General features: G+C 30.9%; 1 protein-coding gene across 1 annotated transcript; it reads left to right on the top strand.

Moving 5' to 3' along the window:
- Positions 1-746: 746 nt before the first annotated feature.
- On the top strand, positions 747-15,324 carry LOC106712929 (neuropeptide CCHamide-2). Its single transcript, XM_014505607.2, has 6 exons — positions 747-818; positions 8,000-8,074; positions 14,098-14,171; positions 14,475-14,607; positions 14,861-14,937; positions 15,228-15,324. The coding sequence occupies exons 2-6, from the start codon at positions 8,005-8,007 to the stop codon at positions 15,285-15,287; spliced, it is 414 nt and encodes a 137-aa protein (XP_014361093.1). The 5' UTR covers positions 747-818; positions 8,000-8,004; the 3' UTR covers positions 15,288-15,324.
- The last annotated feature ends 386 nt before the right edge of the window (positions 15,325-15,710 follow it).

The following is a 15,710-nucleotide window of genomic DNA, read 5'->3' as shown; positions in this document are numbered from 1 at the left end:
AACAACTCCATAATCAACTGATTGCAACTTTAATAACTTGATACTGGCGCGTCAAGTTTGGGCGGGAATGAGACAGATGTAGGGTGCGATGACAACTTCTCTTTCTAGCATCGGACTTTCAAATCTGTGCTGCGAGTGGCCGAGCGCAGGGCGGTTTACAGAGTTATGAATCTTGTAGACATGTCTAAAATATTTTTTTAAATTTTAATGTAAGTTATCTGTTGTTATTGTTACAAGTAGTATATATGCATAAGTTGTAAGGAATCAATAAAGCTTTTTATTTATTTATTTATTTATCTATTGTTAAACATTTAAGGGTGAGTAGAACCCTTAAGCTGCCTAGAATTATGAGAGTATATATAAGTATAGCATCGGCAAATTTAATTTTAATTCGGAGTCCAAAATAATTAAAACCATGTTACTTTCGTTTAACATTAAAAAAAATCCTACTTTCCTATGATTTTTTTAAAGTTATAAAAATCTCTATATTAATTTATAAAGGCATAAGTTTTAATAAGACCAAAATTCTTTTTTTTTTGTATAAAACTTGTAACAATAAATTGCGACATACGAAATAGAGATTATTAATTACAATTTGTTTGCAACTAATTATTAAAATATTTAGTATTTAAAATTATCAGATCTATTCATTCCATCACTTTATATGAAACGTCCTACGCGCGCTTTTTAAGCTCTGTGACGGGTGCTTAAAAGCTCCCGCTTCGCCCGCCCAAGCGCATTTCACAACCAAACTTGCACGCCCATAGACACATGTGCTGACTGCCCTGACAACCTTCGACAACCAACAAGAACCTTCGGTAAGTACAAAACAATTTTATTTTTAAATTTTGATTCGGGAAAAAATGAGCAAAAGTTTAGTTTAGTTGCCAAAAATATATTTTTTTTTATATTGGTTGGACATTAATTTTAAATATGTATTTAAGAGTGTTATTAAATAATCTTATGCCATTTAATTTATTTTAATTACGAATATATTAATATCAAAGGAAAATTATTAATTACGTAGAAAAACTTTTTTTTTAAACAATTACGTCTGTTAAGCAATAACCTTGTTCATCTTGTTCTGAATAATCCCTTAAGAAACTTATCTACTCAAGTTGTTGTCTTTCTCCAAAGTTTACTACCAAATTTGTACGAGTTCTACTCCATTTTATTATACTTTTTAAACTTATTATCATCAGGATTTTAGACTTGCGTTGTGAGTTCAAAAAAACACCATTTACTTTAACCGTGTACAATTTTACAAGTGGTATTTTACCAAAACGTTATTGATATTATACGAGTAATAAATGTAACTTTTTAAACATTACATTTTAATTTATACAATTAAAAAAAATATCGCGTACAATGGTAGACGCCAGCAACATCTGTTGCACGAATACTCTGACTCGTCCGGCGAAATAACACGACCAACCAAAAGACATGCATGAAGTAGAAACAATTCCGCGTTTTGTCTGATGAGTATGCGAGTAAGTGGCTTAATCTTAGTACTCTTTCCCTTCCCACCCTTTTCTTATATGGTTAGGATGGGAAGAGGAAGTAGATTTGACGGCAGAGAGGACCCACAAGAAGGGGATATATTCTCTTTACTATTACTATGCGACCCATACTCCGTCAAAGGTAGACTCCTGCTTGATTCTCGATTCTCTACAATTGCGGATGTCTATGGGCAGCGTTTGTTTCGTTATTACCACCTTACAATCTAATATATAAAATTCTCGTGTCACGAGGTTTGAACTTGAACTCCTCCGAAACAGCTTGACCGATTCTCATGAAATTTTGTGAGCATATTCAATAGGTCTGAGAATCGGCCAACATCTATTTTTCATAACCCCCCCCCCATTTTTTAACAGCGCGCGGACGGAGTCGCGGGCGACAGCTAGTACATGTATAAAAGTACAGTATTATAGAAACCTGTAATTAAATTAGGCATTGTTATTATAATTTCAGTACACATACAAGTAAAATCTTTAACAGAAATTTGAAAATAGCATTCCCTATTTGCACAGCATTGAGTTTAATAGGTCTCAAATGAGCCTAATTAGTGTATCGTATCGTAACAGTGTATATTATATATTATATAATCGCTTTTATATACTTAAGCTGTCCCATAGTGTTGAATTATCATACTCGTATAGGTCTTCTTTAGTAATCATTACAGAGGTCAGAGTACCAGATTAACATCCGAAGGCAGTAAATATGTTACTATCATTTATTTAAGACGAAACTTAACAGTTGTCTTAGTTCTAATGTATTATTATCTCATATTCATAATGATAAGAGTGAGGATAAATATTATTTTATTTCTCTTATTCATGGTAATTTTGAATCATTCGACGACGATTTGCAAAAACAATCGACTAAGTGGTATTGTCTACATATTAGAATAACAAATTTGTATGAACGAATTTGAAAAATAATGTTTTGGTCTAGAGAGTTATTTTTCGGATACACTTTAACGTTAAAGTTACATAGTTTTTTTTTATTATCACATGAAAAATATCAATAATAATTTTAGTTACAATTAGTGATATAGATATTTAATTTTCATTTCGTGCAGACATAATTATAGGAACATATTAAAGGACCTTAATTTGTCTCAAATTCGATTTTTATCAAGGACTGATTGATATTTCTAAAGCCGTATAGTAACAGAACCTTTTTTATCAATAAGGAAAACAGGTAATTTTACTTAGATCAAATACATTTTCTTACAATTTCTTTCTACGAATTTTATAATTTAAAACAAAAGAATAAAAATTCGATAGGAGCCGATAACAATGCTTACAAATATCTTTAAGATGGCTTCGTTATTTAAAAAAAGAAACATTATTGTGACAACATTGAATAATTACCTTTTTGCTTACGGCCAAAGGACCTTGAATCCAGGTCAGAATTAAATAATAAAAAAACCTTTTTGCTTAGATAAAATAAGGGAAAATTAGCCATTTAATTAACATTTTCTTGGCATTTTTATAATGATTGTTTTTTTCAGTTTATCTTTTGTTTTCTAATACAATGATTTTGTTAATGTAGGTTTTCATTGCCTTTTTTTCCACATAGAATCGAACCTACGAGCACTTTTTCGGTAGTCCGTACCCTGAACTATTGGGCTTTGCCCTTAATATGGTTTTGTTCGAATTAATACAAAATCATAATTACTATTTTTTCTATTTTATATCTATAGGTATTATCAGCATAGTTTATAAAAATAAATGTAACACGAATTGGAGATTTTAGACTAATAATAATGACACAGAGTAAACTTACTTCTTACTAATATAATAAATGCGAAAGTTTTGCTGGATGGATGAAGGTATCTCCAAACGGCTGTATGGATCTTGATGAAATTTGACATAGATGTAGAACATAGTCTCGAAGAACATATAGGCTAATAATTAAGTTTTTTTTTATTTCCGCGCGGACAGAGTCTCTGTCGACAGCTAGTTAATAATACATTAAAGGAAATCGATTGTGCGTTAGTTTTGTACATGGAATGATAATCCTATAATCCTTTTGCACAATCTTAATCTAATCAGAGAAAGTTTAATTCTTAAAGATAAGTAACTTAACTATACCTTTTTACTTAACCTGTATAGTAACATTAATACTTAAGAAAATAAGGAAACTTTTTTGTAACTTTCCCTTGGTCTTATGGTTGTCGATTTGAACCTGTATATTGGATTATTATAGTTAGATGGAACATAATATTATTAAGTTACTTACTTAGTTTGTGGCAACCCTGAATGGTTCAATTTCATATACTAAGCACCTATGTGGTTAAATAAATGTGAACAGTAAGTTTGTTTTTTTTTATAGTTTCAACTATTTTTTCTCGCCTTCAACGTTTTCGTAAACTATTTTTGTACGATTAATAAGTTAATAAGTAAGTACTTAATAACTTTCGAGCCTTCGTTTTTTTATGTCTTTTTGGATTGGCATCATTTCATGTGATTTCAAAAAATTCAATATTTATTATTCTATATGGCAAAAATAGAAATGTTCAAGAAAGCCTTCTCTGTTACTTCAGAAAAATATTTATCCCATTATTTTTAAGTTCGAAACTTTACATTATTACTACCTAATTTAATGGGTCTTTGTGGTATTTAAATTTCTCAACCTTTTGAATAACCAGAAATAAATTATTTATAGTTAAAAAGTTTATATAAAACCTTTTTTAGCAAAATTAATAACTTTTTTGGTTTTCGTCAAAGGGCTTACGTAATTCTCAGTGGACAGTGTTATTTGAAGTTTAACAAAATTTAAATATCTTCTATAATCAGTCATAACTTCGATAAAGTATTTATGTTTTTTAAATTATTTTACCTTGAAGGTTGAATATTAAAATGTAATTAATAACCATCTTTTGTTATTTAAAATAATAGATTCTTTTATCTTTTTGACCGTGGTACTTACTTAAAGCAATATCCTTTAAGCCTTTAGTATTTTATTTATAAAATTCTTAGCTTTGTAATATTTTTAAAATCTATATTCTAACTTCTGACTTCCTGAAGATATAAATGTAATCAAATTTTATTTGCATTGGCTAGTTTTTTTTTTAATTTTATCTTAGAAAAGTGAATCCTAATGCACACGGATACGAACTTCAGAATATCAAATATTCTAAAGAAAGTTTGCTGACTATAACAGCGTTCAATTCACACTAGCAAGTAAATGCAAACAGAATCGACTCGTGTTCAATCCCTAAGAATGGGGTCCTTTAAACTTATATAACTTTAAAATAACTTACTAAGTTAAAGTTTGCATCCGTTTGTTAACTCAGATCAAGTTCAGTTGGTACCTTCCATGTATGTCTAGGTAGGAACTTTCGGATACATGTTATTTAGTAGGTTGTATGAAAAATCATATTTACAGTGTGGTTCCACTGATACTTTAAGATATTTAAAATATAATAATGATATTTTCATTGCTTTCGTTGAAACAAATATTAAATAATGAGAAAATAACCTATGACGTATGATGTTAAATCTTAATACAATACAGTAGAGCCAAGATAAAACTTTGAAAACCTAAATTGAGTAAATGGAGCCATCCACAATAATAAGCACCGCAGAAAGTGGAAAAACACCCTACAATATTCAAGATTTGAGAAAACGATGCAGAAGACAGAGAGAGATAAAGAGAGGTTTAAATCCAATTTCCACGTAGCAGTTAGAATCGTTACAGTCGCGCGGCGCCACTCTTGGTAGAAATAGACACTTAACCTTATGCAGACGAATTGGTGTTACTTTATATATACTAATCCTCTCTGCCCAATCTTTTTTATGTTGAGGTATTGTGTGAAATGAAAATTATGTTGCTATAAATTGCATTTAATTATATAGAAGTAAAATAAGCTTTTATCTACCTCTTAGTTTGTGTCGTAAAATAATAATAAAAAGTAACTAAATGACACATTAGCGTCTAACGATATTATTTTTAATTACACTATTTCATGCGGTTATTAAAACTATGTTTTAAAGAAAAAAGTATTTATGTTTGATTTGAGCGGAATCTGAGAGATTGAATTCCAATTATTTGTATACGTAAATATACAATTTATTAATTTATTTGTTTTAACTATTATAATATAATAGCTGTTACCCGCGACTTCGTCCGCGGAGAATTAAAAAAAAACTTTATTAGTAGCCAATGTGTTCTTCCAGATTATGTTCTACAAACGTGCCAAATTACATGAAGATCCGTTGAGCCGTTCTGGAGATACCTTCAAACAAACATCCATCTAAACTTTCGCATTTATAATATTAGTAAGATTCGTGATTGGAAATTGCTCGAGGTGGTATACCGAGAATATATTCGTATTGTTTCCCTTTCGTCACAAAACTTTTGTGTGATTTTGACGCACCCGAGTGATGTTTTGACTTCATTTGTTTTATATGATTGAAGCTAATTCATTATAGGTACAGTTTAAAAAATATAACCTAAAAAAATATTAAGATTCTTATAGTTTACTTTTTAATTAAAATACGATATTAAGAGTATATTTTTGATTAATAATTTTGATACTCCATTCCACAATATAGTAAGTTTTCATAATGTAATTGGTTGATATGAAAAAATCTACCCTATTTAATGTATCCCTTGCTAGATTGAAAAGATGCTTGCTTATTTAGAAATATCAATGTTGATTACAGATATTGGTAAAATATATTTGCCGTTTAATCAATACAAGTTATTTCACAGTGATTGTATTTCTTTTCAAGTATTCATGGACCAAATCTTTATTAGAAATTTCAATTTATCGAATCGTGATATAGTATAACTTATTGTGATAAAAAGATGTGGAAATGTTCTTGTACACGACTTGATTGTGCAAAAACACTTGTAGTTAAACAAATTGTTGTTAAAAACACATTATTGTGTAAAACACATTATCGTATAAAACACATCTTTATCTATATATATAAAAGAAAGTTGTGTTAGTTACACCATTTATAACTCAAGAACGGCTGAATCGATTTGACTGAAAATTGGTGGGCAGATAGCATAGAACCAGGAAAAGGACATAGGATAATTTTTACCCCGTTTTCTTTTTTTTTTTATTCAGCGCGGACGGAGTCGCGGGTAAAAGCTATTTGTATAAAACACATTGTTGTCTTTGTACAAGAGTTTCGTCAGTAGAAACATAAAGTTAAAAGACTATTTTTCTAAATGAATAAGTAATTGAAAGTGACGTTATTACGGAAATCCATTACAAAGGACAACTAAGTGCTATACTTAACGATGTTATCCTCAAGTAAAAATATTTAGAGGACGAGCTTTGTGTGAATTCGATTTAATTATACACCTCAAGTACAAGTAGAGAAAGATAATGACGATTTTCAAATTATCATCAATCTGCCTTTATTCCTTCGATGATTCAGCACAGTATGTACTTGTATTTCATACATTTCTATCATCTGTTATATCTGAATTTTATCCGAAATTCATCTTAGTATACGCATCTCAGTCACATGAAATCTTCTTACATTCGAAACGACGACGTATAATTTAGGTCAATTATATATTTTGTTTATTTTTAACTATCTGACCAGAGGTTAAAGTTAAAAGAGTAAACTAAAATAATATGTAGGCAAGCAATTCGTTTTTACAGTGAATACGGACTAATTCAAAAATTCATTCCCGACACATAAAAATTGAATGGATATAAATTGATAGCAGATTACGTTACTTTGGATGAAAAGTATTTGAATACATTTTACGAAATTCAATAACGAGAAGTTGTTAATTTTGTTGTTTAACAGTCTTTTGGGTATTTTTGTTGTCTAATTAATAAAGCTAGATAATTGAAGTTATAGAAATTCTATCAAATATAAAAATGACCGACGGACGACGTTCAACATCAGACTTTTTTGTTACAAAAACTAAAAAAAATAGTTACGAAATCTGAATACTTAGTTTACATTGGCTTTATGAACATAAAAGCTATTATATTTTCACTTTGATGTTAAAGGAGTTTATAAGTGTTGCCATAATTTGACAATTCGAAAAAGGGAAAAGTTAAATACGCAAATTAATTGTAATTTCTTTTCATTGTAATTAAAACTTGTAACAAAAAGTGTTATTATTAAGAGAGAACCGCTAAGTTCAAAGGTTTTTAGAACAAAAGGTGTTATAATGAATTATAAGAGGTTGTGTTGATTTGAATTGTGACGTCATATTTGTTGTTAACGTTTAATCTTGAGTTTTCACCGCCAAAAATTTCGTACGTAAACTTATTGTTCTCTCACACATTGTTTCTGAAAATATAGAGTTAACAATAAACAATAAAACATCTAAATTGTAATATTTAAAAGAATAACAACAGCTTGAAAAATAGAAAGTTGTTTATGTTGTACAGAGTTGTTGAAATAGAGTATAACGAAAAGAAATCGTTTAAATACTTGAACGATTGATTATTTAAAAATAATGTAACTTTTTTCTGCCTACTAAGTTCACTTTTGTTTGTTTGTTGCAGTGAAAATGGCGCACAACATGTTATTGATACTCTTTGGCGCTCTGCTCGTGCTGTCAGTGGGTGTTGGAGCGAAACGTAAGTAATTTTAAACTCTGTTCCACTAGCAGAATTAAACAAGCGAAACTCCCGAGGCGTTATTTCTAATTTTTATTCTATGAGCAGAATTCTCTAATTTTTGGCTTTCGATTGACCTAACTGGACATTTCGTGGATAAACCATTTCTAAAATCTGACTATAAAATTGTTACTTAGATTGGTCATGATTTCAAGAGCGCGAATGTATTTGCATTTAGAATTAGTAGTCGCGGAACTAGTCGCTTAGTGGAAAAGGGGTCTTATAAATAAGTATGTCTTTTATTTACTCAGTTTATGTGTTTCGGTCGTTGTGCTACACTTTGCACCTTTATAAAGCAACTTAGTGCAAGGGTCTCGTCTTTATGACGGAATGTACACTCGAGGGACAAGAGCTAGCAAATGACTGTCAGTTGTTTCAGTCGTATTTACTTTTATATCTCCTTTATTACGCTATGGTATGCCGTAGAAATTTTTATGATGTATTTATATAAAAAAACATTGGATTGTCGATATGAAATATCGAGAAATAAATAATGACATTTCTCGAAGATAACTAATTTTTAAAATTTCTGTTTGTCTCCGAATTTCAGTAACGGCTGGTCCGATTTTGACGGGACTTTATCGGGATGGTGGCTGATACCGCTCTAGTCATTTGATTATAAGTATAAAAAAAAATATCTAGAAAGAGGAAACAAATACCCAAACACTACTAAATATGTAGTGACGATTGAAATCAAGAATTATACGTCGATCTGAAGGACGAAAACTAGCGCGCTCACCTCATATAGAGAGGGATAAATGATGAATGAGCTTTAACAAACTGTATTAGAAAGTATTTGCTGCAGTTTAGAAAGTGTCGAAATTTTTTAATTTTTTTTAAGAATCCTTTAAAGAACGTAATCTAACCTATTTAATTTAAATTTTATTCTCCGAATACATTTTGTATTCAATAACTGATTCTTTTAGATAACCACGATATTGGGCAATCTATTTATCAACCGCAATCAACGTTTTTAACTCACAACATTGAGGTCTCGTTCGAGCGTCCGACTTCATTACACCTTTTCCACTCGACTTCGAATTACTCCTGTAATCCGAAAGAAGGTACAATATTACGACCTCATTTAGACCGCATGAAAAGGGATAATGTATTGTATTTGTTGGAACATTTTGAATTCTCAATTGTATCTTTTGAAGAAATAATTTGTTTGGATTATAGAAGGTTTTATATGCAGTTCTAATCTGAAGAACTTATGACTAATGTAAGGGAATTCTTATAACTTTAAATATAAATAAGTAATGATAAATGTTTTTACGTTTATTATCATCGGGACCTTAACCAATAGGATTGCTTTTGATAAAACTTTGGCAAGGATGAAAAATATTCTTTGCTGATATTATTTAAAACTAGCTGCGCCCGCTACTCCGTCCACGCGGTATTAAAAAAAAAACATTTATTAGTAGTCTATGTATTCTTCCAGGTTATGCTCTACATCTATGCCAAATTTCATTAAGATCTGTTGAGCCGTTCTCTAGTTACCTTCAAACAAACATCCATCCATGCATCTAAACATTCGCATTTATAATTAGTAAGAGGAAGATTTTGAAAACTTACTTTCGAACTGAGAATATGTAATATAAATTTTCTAATCAATCTTTTAACTGTACATTACGTTTTCAGTATCGTAATGAATAAACTAAACAAGTTACGAAGCAAAGTGAAACAAACAACGGGCGATGTTTATGTGGCTAACACCAGCAGAAGTTCGCAGCTGCTTTTAAGTCAATTGAGGTTTACTTAGGTTTGACTTTACGTTCAAACTTTGCATGTTGGTTACGTGATACCTTAACAATTACTACAACATTAATGATAGATGTTTTCATATAATTAAGCTGTAATTATGTGAAATTACAGTCAAAAAGAAAATGTTCCGCAACATTAACGACCGCAGTGACGTCAGAATTTTTAATTATGACGTCACAAGTATGTTTAGCTAGACTAAAGCACAAATAAACATTTTAAACTGCTTGAGTGTTCTTTGTTAAACTTATAAATATCGAATATTTCAACTTTAAAATTGTAATTGGTTTAGTTTAGACGAAAGTTTATTTTAAGATGTAAGAGTAATTTTAAGTTACTAGACTAACAATAGTCTAACATTTTCGAGTAGTTTTGATACTTTCAAAGCAAAAGTTGGGTACCCACATCATTCTAGTCAAATTATTACAATTTATAACTTATGTCATTATACTGAGTACAGTGTAATTACGTATAAAGTTATAACTACAAATGGGATTTAATTGTCAAGACATTAATTAGAGTACTGTATTCCAAACTTAGAGTCATTTAATTGTTATTTAAAATTAAACTAAAGGACTCAGTATTTATTATCGATTTTTAGAGCCTAAGTAAGTTTCACAAAGAAATATCTTGAATATATGTGAATTGTTTTTCAAGATTTTAAGATAAATGTCGTATTTATTCTCGTTTTGATGAATACTAATAAGTAAAAAGAAAGGTTTAAAAAATATAACTCGACCAACGTTATTTCATAAAGTTATTTTTAGTAAACTGTGGTAAAAGTATGAAATCGAATAACTCACCGGTATTTACTATTTTTGACGTGGAGGAATAACCCCTCGAGCAAGGAACATAAGTTGATTTCAGAAGTTTTAGTCAAATATTATCCAATAATTTTACTAAGGATGGTTGCATTTGGACTGGCAGGTAACAAGTTATCACAATAAAGTTCGAAAAAAAATGTGCGTGAACCCGTGACACAATCTTCTTTGGTGTTAACTTTTTAAATTATTAACAAAAGAAAAATATTACCAGCCAGGTGTTAATAACAGTTTATACGTGTGTTATCTCTAACGATATACCAAATCTAGATTGTTACATGAAACAATAACAAAAGTTTAGACAAAAGTTACGACTCATATAATAAAAGATCACATGAATAAGGTGACGATAAGTTATGAATAGAAACAGCTTTAAGTAGACGTTCAAGTTATTACTTATAAAAGTAGTTTTGAGTGACTGTCATATCATCTTACAAAGAATACAATTACAAAATCAGTCAAACCGTTTAAGTTACAGGAATCAACTACGGAACGAATATAACAAGTTGAAATTTTTCTTAAAAATTATTAAATCCATTTTTAAAAATTTGAAATTGCTTTATTCCCAAAAAAAATTTTCTTTTGAGTCGAAACGTTTTTGTATTTCGATTTTTTTCCCTGGACATCAAAAATTTCCACCATGTATACACATGGAATACTAACATATACACTTGAAATACACATTTGTATACAATGGCTATACTAATTTCCTTTTTTTTTCGTTGAGTCGGGTAAAACTAAAGTAACTCAAATTACACACTCATGTAATATGTTGCCTCTAAACAGAGTTGCACGCATCGTCACGTGGGTCGATTCCATCAAACAAGCTTCGTTAGAGCTAATCGGATTGGTTGGTTTACAGTTTTAGTCGCCTACATCGATACCTTTATTTAAATAATATCAATAGAATAGTTATATAAACTACTATCTGAACCTGGCTTTACGATGTCAATGTCAAAATTTTTAAAAAAAATAGTGCAAGTTTAATTAAAAATTAAACCTTTGTCCTAAATCCTAAATCAGCCTTTGCTGGGGGACTGACTGCAGACATAGAGAACAACTCGCAAGGGAGGTGCAACGGTAATAATCAACGGTGCACCACCAATGTGGAGCACGGGGAAATAAAACCACCTAATGCTGGTTAATGGAACAGGTTTATTTGATACGTATTACGCCTTGTATAAGTTCTTAGATGACTAACCAAGCATGATCATTTACACGATCTTCATAGGTGTGTGTGTGTTACGTGCGCCCCAATCCTCTAGACTTCCTGCCACATATCACCTATGCTCTACATATTTTTCTTATTGCTGTGCAATCTTCCGGTACTATGCGCAGGCTCTGCTCTAGCCATGGTCGTTGATACGAACACTTTGAAAGGATTAAAGTTTGTTTCATAATATAAACAAATATTTGAACGCATAAACCTTCTAAGGTGTCATAAAAATATTCTACTAAAATTGTATTACGATCAGTTCAGTGGTTTCAGAACGCATATGGGAACAAAATGCAACAATAATTATCATGCCTAATTAATAATGAATGAAGTTGCCGAAATAAATGTGAATTTCCACTGTCGCAAAATTCTATGTAAAACATATTAATATCTTTGTCTGTATAAAGCTATTCCGCCAGTGGAAACTAACCGTTAGAATGTTTGGTTTGTCATCGTACATTCTCAAATCTATTTGCGACGAAATACATTTAGGTGTTTGGCAAATAGGTAATAAATACACGTATTTATAAGCTGACAAACATTTCTCGTGCAATAACAAGGTTTAGTATGCACACAATCCGATCAGAACAATTCACGTGAAAACGTTGCGGACACAAATTTGATAAGTGGAATTCACACTATACCTCGAATGAAGTGCACCGAATATTTGGGATAACGAAATTATACATTTCATATCACGTTTATTGTACATGCTACTTAATAATAATAATACGTTTAATGTTTATTTAAACAGTCGCTTAGCAAATTGTCATACAAATTCGTAGCAGGGACGGATTTAACCATCTTTGCGCTGGTTTTTAGCTGGCTCCTTTACAATAGAGATAGAATTAGCTTACCAATAATATTTATAGTAAAATAGATTAAGTTTTGACGAAAGGATGGATACAAATTAAAAATTATAAAGTTTCATCAGTCTTCAATTAGAAGTCAAACTTTTTCATCGCCAATTTTAAATAGTAAATATATTAATACCGCTTGTTAGTGTAGAAATGAACTTGAAAATTGTAATGAAATAAGAATCATGCAACAAGTTCTACGTAGCGAGATTACAGCCGGTCCATTTCCTCATTCAAATGGATACCTATCATTTGCCCGTAAATACCGGAAAATGAGACGATGTCCAACTTCGCTACCTAACTTCACTACGCTAACCTTACTATATGAGCATAGTATGGCATATTTTCTTTTATCGTTTTTCTTTCTTCATAAAAACGTGATAGTACATAAATATTAATTTTAAAACAATATTAAATACAAATTTCTGCCCTTGAATACGTCCGCGTGGAACTAAGAATGAAAAAAATTTAAGTAGACCATGTCTTCTTCTAGATTCTAGACAGTGATTTACATCTATACCAAATTACGTCTAGATCCATGCTGCCATTCTGGATATACCTTCTAACAAAAATCTATCCATTCATACATTTTTCGAATTTTTACTGCTAGTAAAATTAAAATATGTTAGTTAAGAATAATATTGGATTTTTTTGGATGAAGGAATTTTTGAATACGATTCCTTAAGGTTAGGCATATGTATTTATAATCTGAGAATTTAAGTGTTTTTTTTATTTTTTTTTTCAAAGTAAAGTTGATTAAATATTTTTGGGAATTCTAATATTGTTACTAGAATTATTAATTTTAGATTATAAGGTTAGTACAGATAAAGTTAATTTTGAATATTTGTAGAGTCTCGTGACGCAAAATTACTTACGACTATACTTGGCGTCACTCATTCGTTAAAACTAGAATAAACGGCCACAAAGCAAACGAATGGACGGCAGTGTACGATCCTTGTGCAAACTGGATCCCCAATTCTGCACTAAAACGAAAAGACAAACGCTTGTGACTATGGCCGAAAATAGGAATTTGTGCAAGTGAAATATTTCGCCAATATTTCTTTTGTATACTTTTTTGAAGACAAATGCAAATGGATTAAATGCCCTTATATAACATGGCAATAGAGATTCTAATATTTTTTTGTTACATAAATAGGCATAACTTTACCAATTATCGTAAGGTTATGTTACTCAGCTCGATAGAGTACCTCATTTTTAAGTCATTTTGACCATATAACTCTACCACCGTTAATTTTAAGGGTTATTCTAACCTACAAATATTTTTTGCGTGTCAATTTCCTGTCAATATTTTGTCATCTTTTGTTTTAGGCGGATGCTCTGCTTTCGGCCACTCCTGCTTCGGAGGACACGGCAAGAGATCCAGCGATAATTCAATTATGGATGTAAGTAGGATCATGGACTGTTTTAGTCCTTTTACTTAGAAGTTTACAATGTTAGTGCTAAAGCTAAGAAGGAATTCAATTTCTTATTTGGACATATCAACAAAATGCACCGAACAACACTTGAGGATTGTCGTATTCGGCCTTTTACCGACCAGATCGCTAAAATCCTCAAGAACAGCATAGGTGTATGAATGTGGAAGGGACGAGAGAGGTATACCAGGACTGCACCAAATGAAAATCCGTAATCTCTGCCTACCCCTCTGGGTCACAGGCGTGTTTTATCTTATACTGTTTCTATCTCAGGGCTCCAACACCGGTCTGCTTGAACGTCGCCAGTTGGGACAGGAGGAGACGCCGCCACACCCCGGTTACCCGCGCTCCGGCTACAGCGGTCTGTTACCCGCTGGTGATGATATCATTCCTATCAGAGCTGGAGGTGGAAATACATACCATCTTGATTTCTTAAAAATAATTTTGTAGTGAAGTTGGACGTAATTCAAATTGCTGTTAAGGTTTACTTGATTGATTTTTAGTACCTAACATGCATAAAAAAGTTAGTTCTAGAGTTAAATATAGACGCTATACTATTAATTCATTTCTTAGTTTTTTAACCGTGGATAAGTTATTATATTTCGCTTGATTTTTTTGGATCCATTTGAGAGATTTTAACTGCATCTTTTTTCTTGTAGGTGCGTATGAAAGAGATGACAACAACTTTGCCCGCGATGTCGTCAAGTACAAGTTGAGGAACATTGTAAAAAATTGGGTAAGGGTTTAAATATAATTAAATTAACAAGTTACGCATGAGTGTGGGTGGCGCAGTTATTGACCGGACTGGACCAGCGTGGGTATGGCCTACTCCCCTAAAATAGGCTAGGAGTAGCTAGACGATGAGGTTCAGCGTACGCTTTGTTAGTACACATAAAGAATGAGGAATCATTATGGGAGGGGAATATTCTAAATTAAGTTAAAATCATTATAATTAAGTCTAAGTAACTAAGTGAGCAAGACCAGTTGTAAGGTATACAAAACCTTTCCTTTTATTATTTGTTCTAGATGGAGAACTACAGACGATCACAAAGCAATGACGACGGATACTACATCGAGACCCTGTAAATGCCAGAACTCTATGCCTCTGTCACTCTTGAGTGTGTTGTGCGAAGTAAGCTTGTTTTCATATCTTTATATTAAAAGTCTAGTTTTTATCAAAGATTAATATTTATTAAAGAATAGACACTTCTTTTAACTTTTAATATATTATTAAGTTTATATTAAAACCTTTTTTAATTAGTTTTGACATTTTTTTACAAGCAAATTTACAAACAAGCTTACTTCAATTTCATATAAGGAATATTTAAAGAAAAGCCTATAAATTAAAGTGACTATTTAATGTAATTATTCTAAGATTTGAAAATCTTAATAGTACATAGTTATAAACTTTGCAGTCAATTATACAATTCTTTCGAAACATTCTTCTTTCTTTAGTTATTTGCAATTTATTCTTATGGTTTATGATTTCATTTTGAATTCAAGAAATTA

Source organism: Papilio machaon, chromosome 9 (assembly GCF_912999745.1).
Source record: "Papilio machaon chromosome 9, ilPapMach1.1, whole genome shotgun sequence".
Taxonomy (NCBI): Eukaryota; Metazoa; Arthropoda; class Insecta; order Lepidoptera; family Papilionidae; genus Papilio; species Papilio machaon.
The sequence above is the reverse complement of the archived record's forward strand: the minus strand, read 5'-3'. Positions and strand labels throughout refer to the sequence as shown.